At 45.2% G+C, this 11,489-nt stretch overlaps 1 protein-coding gene across 1 annotated transcript; it reads left to right on the top strand.

Moving 5' to 3' along the window:
* Positions 1-11,489, top strand: LOC113582318 (INO80 complex subunit D). Its single transcript, XM_035523519.1, has 10 exons — positions 1-567; positions 2,727-2,973; positions 3,327-4,117; positions 4,894-4,999; positions 5,222-5,446; positions 5,709-5,812; positions 6,091-6,224; positions 6,776-6,987; positions 7,138-7,295; positions 7,604-11,489. The coding sequence occupies exons 2-10, from the start codon at positions 2,756-2,758 to the stop codon at positions 8,590-8,592; spliced, it is 2,937 nt and encodes a 978-aa protein (XP_035379412.1). The 5' UTR covers positions 1-567; positions 2,727-2,755; the 3' UTR covers positions 8,593-11,489.

Below are 11,489 nucleotides of genomic sequence, written 5' to 3'. Positions count from 1 at the left end.
TATTCATGCTTTGGCAGTGAGTGGGCAGTAAGAAAGAGCGAAGATATTCTCTTATGCAGTGAGCTACACGGATAGAAGTTGGCTAGACATCCGAGGACGTGTAATCGTGCTTACAAAAATGTCACGCAGACAACGCTTAGCCCTTGTAGCAGCTGGACATCTCGGCACATTATCTGCCCCACAAAACAGTGCCAGTTCAGTGAAATGGATGTGCATGGTGGTTCATCATTTCGCCTGTAGTTAATAACCAGTTCAACTTCCAATATGGTAGAAGAGGTTGTTGTCGAGCTGTGGGTTGTTGTCATGTCCCCCAAGTGCCGATAGTGGTGCTGTGAGGAGTCTACCGAGGACTGAACTAAAAAACCCCAGCAGCCTGTACTTCCAATGTTAGCCGAGGATAAAATTCATTTAAATGCCTCACCGCTCTAAAGTTAATGGCGTACGACTTCAGAAAGGAGTATTTTCCGTAGAATATCGAGTGCCGATGCACAACTGGTCCGGCTGATTATATTAGACATTTCCAGTCTATCCGGAGCGAATACCCCGTAGAGCCTATACTAATTTAAGGTAAGCGCAACTATCTTACAGCAGGGTTGTCGATTAATGACGCAACTGGGTTTGAGCTCTCTAAGGCGGCGCATGTGGTACTCGAGGGTTGGGGAGTATAAGCTTTTGTGGGCCGCTGTTTATATCTTCCTTCTCTCTATTCCAGGGATTTGGTTTAACATAAAGTATCCCTTTGAGGAATTATGAAGTCATATTCCCGACACCCCTTACATTTCTTTCCTAGTATTTTGAATTAAGGCCTATGTTAAGTTAATATAAATAGTTTTAAAAGCAGCTAGCATGCTAGCTACGTAACTACCACTTTGTCGGCCTGTATAGAGGCCCGCACGCCTTTCGTCTTTGTTCAAAACGATAATAACTGCGATTAATTAACACATTAATTACATTTTGCAAAGAGCAAGTACATCTATGAATCCATATAAAACTGTAAGTTTGAACAGACCTTTGGGGAGTTGAGAAATAAACCAGAACTGTGTTTATGTGTCCGTTTCCTGGATACCGCGACTTTGTTTTTAGCAATAGAAGCTAGCGATCTAGATAAGGTCGCGTAGTTAAAATACACTGGCTAACTGGCTAGCTAACTGGCTAGCGAGGTTAGTCGCGCTCTGGAGACTATACTATACTGCCTAGCTAGGTTGGCTACATACAAGACTTTTCTGAGGCGAAAGAAAATTGGACCGCTTGTCTAATTAAAGATGCCACTTCATAGATGCTCGTTGATGTGACCTGTGTGTTATTGATAGCTGGGTTACTACCTAGCAGGTTATCTCTTTTACGTTATTTGTAAGACGTTTATGTTGGTCTACGTTAATGATGATTGGCAGTTTTAGCGATATTGGCAATATCGACATGGAAGCTAGCTAGCTTAGCTAACGTTCTCTGTCTGAAGGTTAACAGTCTTAACTTTTTAAACTCCTGGTTGTACTTGGCTAGCCTAGCTATCTTAGCTTTGCTAGCAAGCCCCGGACTTGTAACAGCGTTGGCTCACATCGTGTTTAAACAGCGGTTTAGTGAGAATTTGTTGTAAGTAAGAACCAAGGCTTGTGCTGAGCGTTACCGAGGAGTAACCACTAAATTATAGTTTTGTTTTCTTTTTAATTGGGGAAAAAAACTTTTGCGAGTACGCCCATACATTGTTCGTTTTTGTTTTAGGCTAATAAAAGAACCCTAAAGCCTAAAACTGCATGACCAGGCTATATTGTCTCTGTCACTTCCAAGTCATTAACCTACTAAGTTAAATAATTTAGGTGTGCGGTTCTAGGCTTTATAGCCAGCTGCCTACACGAGTGTACGCAGACACCAGTACGTTGGCGCTTGGGTATGTTAGTCCTCCCTGAGCCAAGGTGCAGTTAGTTATGGCATTTCCAGCTATCACGCTGATACGAGTCTGGTCATTTATTTGGTGCTCAAGTTTAATTTGAGACAGCTAAGAGATGCGCTAAGCCAAACCATACTACCAGTTTAAGAAATATGTTTAATTAAACCAGCACTATTTGCGTTAAATGTATTTAAAAATATATATTTTTTGTATGTTATTTATGCGTATTTTCATTTTTGACAGCTCTAGTCATTAAATGTCGTTAGATATAATTGTTTTTTGTAATAAATTCCATCGTATTTAATTTAACATGTAAGCTATTTCTTATTTCAGACCAAAGGTCTTTAGGGACCACATGAAAACGAGCCCTGACGTTTTTTTCCACTTTTTGTTCAAACATTAATCCAGTATTCAGAAGGGAAAACGGGCACGGGGAATAGTGTGTTCAGTCTAGTTTTCTAATGTCAAATAATGTTTCTGAAGAGCATTTTGAATTTGTATGTATTATTTTCACTTCAACTTTATTATAGACTACAGTATAGCCTACATTTCGTTCAAAATACTATTGTACTTTACCAGTATTATTATTTTTTTATCTTCCAATTTTGAATCCAATAATAACATTGTGGTGTTCTATATTGATTAGGCCTGATAAATCCTTAAGTGTGTATCCCCTTCTACTATGTTTTAGTCTTGTATCTTCTGTATATGTCCACTGTCTCTGTACGTTGTTTTAGTCGTCTGCCTTTTGTGCTTGACTGCTACCTCCTTACTGGAATGTGAGCTCTACTGCAGTGGTGAGTCTATGTTTACCCTGTCTTTTCCGCCTTTTTCTCGTCAGCTGATGTTCTCAAGGACCAGAGTCACGTGATGTACGAGGGGAAACACATACACTTCTCGGAGGTGGACAATAAGCCATTGTGCTCATATAGCCCTAAGCTGTGCAAGCAGCGCAGACTCAACGGTTACGCCTTCTGCATACGGCATGTTTTAGAGGACAAGACTGCTCCCTTCAAACAATGTGAATATGTGGCCAAGTACAACAGCCAGCGATGCACCAACCCCATCCCCAAAGCTGAGGACCGCAGGTGAGTGGTTGCTGTTTTCCCCTACATGCTTGTCTATTCCTGGTACACCTGCATGAGGACTCCAGCGTTCAGGTGATCAGCTTGAAGTTCATTGTTGTATAAGCAGTGATCTTTTTTTCTATAAACTGTGTTCTGTAAATCAATCAATCAACTAGATAGATTAACGCATTATGCATTAATTAATGCAAGTCTACAAAAATTGTGCCTGAGTTAGATGTATTGGCAGGATGTAAAGCACAGTCAGTGACATCTAATGGCATTGATATCCAGAAAAAGTCCTGCAGTACTCAGTGCCACCATTCCTTCATTATTGTAGCTTGACAGCCCTTGGCCCTTTCTGTTGTATCGTGTAGATACTGTAACAGCCACCTGCAAGTGCTGGGCTTCATCCCCAAAAAAGAGCGCAAGAAGAAGCACGATGCACTGGAGTCCGTAGCACTGAACATCACCGTGCCGCCTCTGGCTCTCAAAGCCTCCAATGGGCTGGATGGCTTGCCTCCGTCTCCCCCATACACCCACCTGCCTGCCCTAACCCTGCCTGACACGGAGCTGCTCGACCCCTTCGCCTTTTACGAGGAGGACACAGATGGAGGCGAGAGCACCATGCCGAAGAACTCTGTGGTTAAGCGGAAACCCCCCGGGCGGCCGACGGCCAGTCAGCCAGTGCCACCCCGTGATGCGGGGCTTCCTCCGCCCACCTCGGAGCAACTTACACCAGTTGCGGCAACCTGCGCGCTGCCCTCCTCCCCGCACCTCCAACCACCAGCACCGCCGCCTCCACCTCCTCCTCCGCCCCCACCTCCGGGGCTCCTCCCACCACCCCAGCATGCTGTTCTGTCCTCCTATGTCCTACAGGGGACACCGCAGGGTCTGCTATGCAAGTCAGCCCCACCTCAGGCTGGCACCTCTCTGCTGACCACCGTGCCCCCCTCCGCAGGCCAGCAGAGCCGGCCTCTCGGCCAGAAAGCCCTCGTCACTGCCCCCGGCCACCTGTCCGCTGCCCAGGACTGCCCACAGCGCCGCCCAGTGGCTATGCGACCCACTGCCTTCACAGCGCCCCCTGCCTGCCTGCTTAGGCTGCAGCATCTGGTGCAGCTCTGTGCTCAGAGACATAGAGAGCACGGAGATCTGTTCCCTCACCTTGGTATTGTTCTGCGCAAACATTTCATACACACATGTGCATAAGAGGTGAATTTTCCCAGCCTCTCAGACATAAAACAGTCATCAGTCTACATAACCTAGATGCATGTAGCACATGAACACAGCCATAAAGAGCTCCTGCTGTGGGAATTACTTTACTCTTAAAGGAATACTGCACTATCAAAAACCAGAGTGGCTAATGATGGCTGGGAGATGGTAAAGAGCAGCATTTTAACCTGCCCCTGAAAGATTTCACTGATAATAGCATATTTCAATGGAATTTTCCATTAAGTCTGAGAGCCCCTGACTGTTTACTGTCTTTAAAATGAGGGCTAAAACACTAATGTGACTGCTGTGTTTTGAAGATGTCACAAGTTTTCTTTGAGATTTCACAAGTTCTTGGTAATGTCGCAACTTTCCAAGAGGCATGATCTTGGAAAGGATGAACTGAGCATTTGGTCTGGGAGGCAGAGGAGGAGATACTATACAAATAACTAAAACTGAAATAAATGGACTTGAGACACTATTTGACAACTCTAAACTCTTATTTAAAATACATGAATTCTGCATGAACACATGAATTAAACGTGCATTTCACGGGAGTCTCCTCCCTCCATCCCTAACTGCCACAAATAAAATGTAAAGGAACTGCATCATTTGAATGTACCATATAATGAGTAACCCGATTTTACTTTTTAACAAAAGCACTAGGTTTTTGTGTACTAAACAGGTCCGAGAACAGTATATTGAAGCCGTATTAACTGTTGTAACTGTGTGCAGGGCTGGACTGGTCTGAAGACAGTGCTGATGAGGATGAAGATGCAGAGGAGAGAATTCCTTCATTGCCTCAGGTCTGGAGACAAGGAGAAAGAAGTCCTCACCACTAGTAAGGAATTCATTTGGAAGTGTTGGAACTCATAACATGTTGAGGTTTGTAGCCGACTGAGTACTTGAATGACCTAAAGCTAAGCCCCCTCGAAAACGAACCACTGAAGTCATCTTCCCTGTCAGCTGGAGTTGTTGAAAATGATGTCCTTCAGGCCCACGGTGAGGGTGGCTGCTCCACGCTCTGTCGCTCCTCCCACCGATTCTCCCTTTCTTGCCTCAGCTCCTTCACGGAGGGGGCGGTTCCGCGGCGGTCCCGCCTCGCGCGCCTCTGCACGTACCTGCAGGAGCGCTACAAGCACCTGTGCCGGCAGGAGAGGGCCGCCATGCGCCACAGGAGACACCGCTACGCCTTCAGGAAAGCCCTGCTCCATGCGGCCAGCAAGGAACCCGACTGCACTGGCCAGCTGATCCAGCAGCTCAGCAAAAACACACACAACCCCAGCAGGTAGAAGCGGAGCATGTGTGTGTTTGCATGTGTGTGCATGTGCGTAAATAGAATTGTAGGAGGTGAGAGTTGACAGGAACCCGCATGATGCATGTTGGTGCCGGTTATCTGAATGTCGTAACATGACTGTTTGAACTCCAACTTGCCTGTTTCAGTCAGGTCCACACCAAGACACCAAATGTTTCTAGTATTAACTACAAATGAATAAGATCAAACTGATCAGATGTGTGTGTAAAAAGAAGTGTTGTGTGTTCACTTCTAGGCCTGCGGTGCCCCAGGAAGTGGAAAAGGTGCTTTGTACAGGAAGTACAAAGGGTCAACCATGCAGCAGTCCAGCTCTGCCTTTCACACGCCACTGCTTCCAACGTATCCTGATGTGCATGTGCGCGCGCGCGCACACACATACACACAGGTAGCATGCTAATTTGCCTACCACATCCGCAAACGTTCCCACTGAAGTTCCCACAAAAGACGTGCCATTTCTTGAAAACAGAACGTGATGCATTCTAACGATGTGTGCATTACACGGAGTTGGTCTGGAGCTCCAGTGCCTCTCCTTATGCGTCATGCATGCTTCTCCCACACTGTGCCCAGAGAGGGGTGTGTGTGTATGTGTGATTCTCTTTGACGGCGTGGCGCGGCAGATATCCTGCAGAACCGATCACAGCACCTCTTCTCCAGCTGCACGGCGCGGTTTGCTGACGGACAGCAGTGCTCCGTGCCTGTCTTCGACATCACCCACCAAACGCCTCTCTGTGACGAACATGCCAAGAAAATGGTGATTTTTAGCATTTGTAATCTTTACTTGCTTTTGTGGATTTAAGGGACTGGTGTTAAATGCCTCGTAAGAGTCCTTTAATGGTGTTTTACTCTCTGAAGGTGCTCTTGTCAGTGAGTTGGATTAATGTTAGTTGTAATGTAATGGCTCATAGTTCATAGCTAAAAATGGGGAAATGGTCATTTTTCCAGCAGGCGAGCGTATGTACAACAATAACTTTTTATACTCGGATCATACTAAAAATAGCTCCCGTTCAACTTGGATACAAGTATACTGTCGAATAAACCCATTAAGTTTCTCTGCTTAATTCCATAACATAAAAACAAGAAATAATTGTTACAAAAACTTGCTTATGTATCTTAATGTCGCAAAAAGCATTTTATTATTGTCCAGCAGTAATTTCCCTTTCAGAGGGTTAGTCACGTATGCCATGTCGTGAGATGTTGGTAAACATCAAACACATCATCTCAGTATTCCATTGCCGTTTTCATCTTAAATTTTACCCATTGTTGGTTGATGCACTTCGACTGCGCGTGCGGGCATGTTTGCAGGATAATTTCCTGCGCGGGGACAGTAACAGGCGTGTGCAGCAGCAGCGGCGGCCACGGAAAAAGACCAAACCACCAGCGCTGACCAAGAAACACAAGAAAAAGAGGAGGAGAGGGCCTCGTCGCCCCCAGAAACCCATCCCTCCTGCCCTCCCGCTTGGCAATCTGCCCATGCCCCCAACGCTGGCACTGCCCACCCACCACGCCAGCATCAGGTACCTGCGGACGCGGACACACATGCATACACACTATCTGTTGCCTGGTATATACGATGAGTGGGCAAATCTCATGGTCCTGCTTGTGTTTTGTCTCCAGTCATGCTTGTTACCTTGTATTAACTTTAATGGCTTTTCTTGCTTCCTCAGGAGTCCATCTACGCCTGACCTCAGCGCCGATGAACTTCCCGATGACATCACCAATGACATAGCAGACATTCCAAACGATTTGGAGTTGAATCAGGAAGACTTTTCAGATGTGCTACCCAGACTACCAGATGACCTGCAGGACTTTGACCTCTTTGAGGGTAAAGACACTGACACACTTAACTTTTTTTTTTTAATGGTGTTTTTTATATATATATATATATATATATATATATATATGTGTATATATATGTGTATATATATGTGTATATATATGTGTATGTATATATGTATGTATATATATGTATATATATATATATATATGTATATGTATATATATATATATATATATATATATGTATGTGTGTGTATGTATGTGTGTGTGTGTGTGTATGTATATATATATATATGTATATGTATGTGTGTGTGTGTGTGTGTGTGTGGCGGCTAATTTTGTTTGCGTGTTTAGGCAAGAATGGGGAATTGTTACCCACGACAGAAGAGGCTGAGGAGTTGGTGCGCGCATTACAGGCGATGGGTTCGTATCCAGATTCGCTAGTTGGTTTGACCTCCATGGGTGATCTGACCCAGGCTGACGGGGTCGACCATCGCACCATGAGCGTGTTCTCTGGGTCAGGAGTCTCAGCGGCAGGCATGGGGGATCTCCTAAATGGTCGAATAGCAGCCGACAGCTTCCCCAATCTGGAGCTGGAGGACAATCTCCTTCACCCCTCAGCAGACGATCACTTTCCTCCCTCCCCGTCTCCCCGGCCGCCCTCGGCCACGGCTCCGGCTGCAGTGCCCCCTTCGGTCCAGAGCAGCGCGTTGTCAGAGCGGCCGTTCCCCCGTGCCACCCTCTCTAAGGTGGAGCCCCCATTGCCCTCTCCACCCGGCAGCCATTACGGCAGCGATCACGTGCCATCGCCATACAGCGACCATATCTCCTCGCCCCACACGGGCTCCTACCACACCGAGCCTCCCCTCATGCTTGAGGTGCCTCTGAGCAGCTTGCCGGGTGCGCCGCGTGCTCCCTGGAGCAACCTGCCGCTCTCGCTCGCAGACCCGGCACAGTTCGGCAACCTCCTGAACCCCGACACTCATCTGCTCTCCACGTCCCTCTCCACCCCACCCTCTAACACGCACCCTGCAGCGCTGCAGCCAACGGCCGCCCTGACAGCCCTGCCCCAACCGGGCCTCACGGGCCTCACGGCCCCCCCCGCCCCCTCCGCGTCCCCCTCCGGTTCCCCGAGAGACCTCCTCAACCCCACCACCCAGCCCAAACTGCAGCTGCCGCAGTTCAGTGCGGCCTTCGGCCACCAGCTGGCCTCGCACAGCGGAATCCCCAAGGACCTCCAGCCAAGCCACAGTTCCACAGCTCCCCCTACTGGGTTCACTATTGCTAGTGCCACTGCTGCAAGTGCCAATAGCACGACTCCACCGTTCCAGCAGAGCAAGTGAGAGGGAAAGGCAAACATTCTCCCAAACCAACAGCAAAGCCTTATTCAGGGTTTACTCAGAACGCTGGTGTGATCTGATCTGGTGCCCTGACGCTGCTCACAAACCACTCTGCTGTCACTGCCGGATCACTTTACCCGCCTTTCAAGACTTTTATTGGCCTTTTAGCGTTGTTACAAGTTAATTAAAATCCTTATTGTCTGATGATATGGTCAGATTATAGTATTAAATATTGGTATTGGTAGAAAATACCAACACATCTGGGAAAGATGTTTCATGTATTTAGCAAATATGCATAATTTGGACATTAAATTATTCTTGCTGTCACTCGTTCATGCAGAAGAGAGTAGAGGCTTGTTTAGCTGGCATTCCTGCATTTGTTGGGATGACTGTGCAGGTTCGTTTGGGACGCAGAGAACTCCCTCTGGTCTGAAGACGACAGCGTTGTCATGTTTTTGCCGAGTTTAGCGTCAGTAGCGTCAGTTTAACTGAGAACAGCTCTCTCACCATGTGGCTGCCTCACCTACATGAGCACTTCAGTTCCGCACCCATCCTTTCCCCTGCTTCTGGGGCAGGCCTTCATTTGGTGGAAACGGGCACCAGCAGGAGTCTCGGTGTGTCTGCGGTCCTTACGGCCGCGCGTCTCTGTGTATAAATCCGATCCCAGCTGGGCTATCCAGTATGGCGGGAATCAGCTAAATGGCTTTTATCCAGAAGATTCTTTTTATATTGCACTGTACATATTTACCCTTTTATGCAGACACTCAGATTATGCTTACTCAGAGGACTTAGCCTGGGCTGTACACGTTCATGTTCAGAGACCTCACAGACACCTCTACGTAAAACCTGGTTACTCAAGCAATAAAGCACATCAGCATATTTTCTCATCCCAGTATTGAACTGTGTGTCAGTCTGAGTTGTGTTCTTCATAGCACCTAGACAGCCCAAGTATAGGGGAAGTCTGGTGCTGTGAAAAGAAAACCCATTTCGGTTTCAAAGGTAACAATAAAGGCTGAACTCTTTTCTGGTTAATGGCAGAGCTGGAGCTAGGCTGTTTTCTATTCATTAAAAAACACCATTATGAAACTCCCACAGAAAATATTCCATAGCTTTTACATTTATGACAAGAAAGAATATATAAATATATATCATTTTTATTTTTTATTTTTTTTGGTAGAGTTTTCACCAGATATATTGATTGGAAATGTCTGTTTCTCTTTATGGTGCTTATTAGGTTTAGAATATAAAGGCCTAGCGAGGTTTCTCTCCAAAACCAAGAGCAGAGCAGTCCTTTACTAGTTCTGCGGCTAGTCATGAGGAATGCCTGGAGGAATGACTGACATCACCCTAAATTGCCATGTCTCTGCTGTGCTGGGACCTTCGGTGCAATTGTTGTGTTGTTTTTAAACGCAGTCCAGGACTGTGACTTTTCCTCATCAGACTTCGACGGTAACATGAACCAGGTTTAAATTCAGCAGTGCCCAGGAGGTTGGATGCTGTCTGTGGCCCCTAAAAGCACCGTGGCTTGGCCCGCTCCCTGTAAGAGGCAGCACAAGGAACTCATCTCCCCACTTAATCCTGGCCTGTATCTAACTCTTCTTTAGCTATCACAGTAAATTATGGGTTTCTGGTAGATTTTAGACACGGAATGATTATCACATGTTGTCGTGTAAAATATAGAGTAGCGGTTGGATTCGGAAGTAGCAATTGGGTTTTAATTGATAAGTTATTGATGAGATAACTGGGAGACTGTGGACTGACTGAGGGTAAAAGAAAAATGTCATTTGCAGGAAACCAAGTGGAACTCTAGTTTTGTGGTGTAACACTGCTTTTAATGGCTATCAAAATTCTAGTGGTCGATGTTTCATGTTGAATGACTATCGTTGGTGTATTTTTGTTGTTTATTTGGACAAAAAGACTGTGATCATGTTGGACAGTATTTTTGATAGCTATTAAAATCCAGCTAATAGTTATGGCTAAGAGATTCGCGTTTGCATTACCATAAACAGAAAAACTTTGACCCTTACAATGAAATAACATCGAAGCTTGTTTCCAAAGAGAAAGATTAATAAGAATGCGCGAGTAGGGTTACTGAACGCTTTTTCCCCTCAAAACTTTGACACACACATAATTCTTTTGGTTTGAAATTGTAGTCAGTTTATCATATAGAGGAACTTGCAGCTGTGTAGCATCAGTGATTTGATTTTATTTTTTTTGGCAATGGTTTGTTCTAGTAAATCAACGCCACTAACAAGCTTTGGCTGCTGGAAGATAGAATTTTCATATCTGATTCACTGATTTAAAGAAATTATACTAGCAAGAAAAGCTCTGTGCTTTTCAATCCCTTCTACCATACCATGTCTCTCCAACTCCAGGTTTTTAATGGGCTTTACTTGCAAAGAATGTGATCCCACTGCGTTTCACATAAAACATGGGGAGATTTACTGCCCAGCAAAACCCTCTAAAGCATACCATCTTCAGGGCTCGGTTGGCACTTGAAACTGCTTGAAATTTGAAAGATAGCTGACAAATTCCTATTCTCATTGAATGTACTGTATAACTGTTTTTAAATGATAGGATGAGCTAATAATAATATAGTCACCTTTTGTTATTGGTCCTTGCTTAATTTGTCTAAGGTATTTTTTGTATACAAAAGTTTACATTTTTATGTATATTTTTCTTGTACAAATTATGTAATATGTGTATAAACAATGTATGTAATATCTGTATATAGTGTGACAAAATTTGATCTGTTTTTGGATGTATGAATAAAACTTGCTGTGCGTAATTTTTTTTTTTGTTGTATGTTAAACCGAAGACTAAAGTCAGTAGGTCTGTGTCCTGTTAATTTGCACATTGTTTGCCAAATGACGTTCATCCTAGCTGTTTTAGCTCCCTGT

Source organism: Electrophorus electricus, chromosome 2 (assembly GCF_013358815.1).
Source record: "Electrophorus electricus isolate fEleEle1 chromosome 2, fEleEle1.pri, whole genome shotgun sequence".
NCBI classification, from domain to species: Eukaryota; Metazoa; Chordata; class Actinopteri; order Gymnotiformes; family Gymnotidae; genus Electrophorus; species Electrophorus electricus.
Note: the sequence above shows the minus strand (reverse complement) of the source record. Positions and strands in the feature narration are given on the sequence as shown.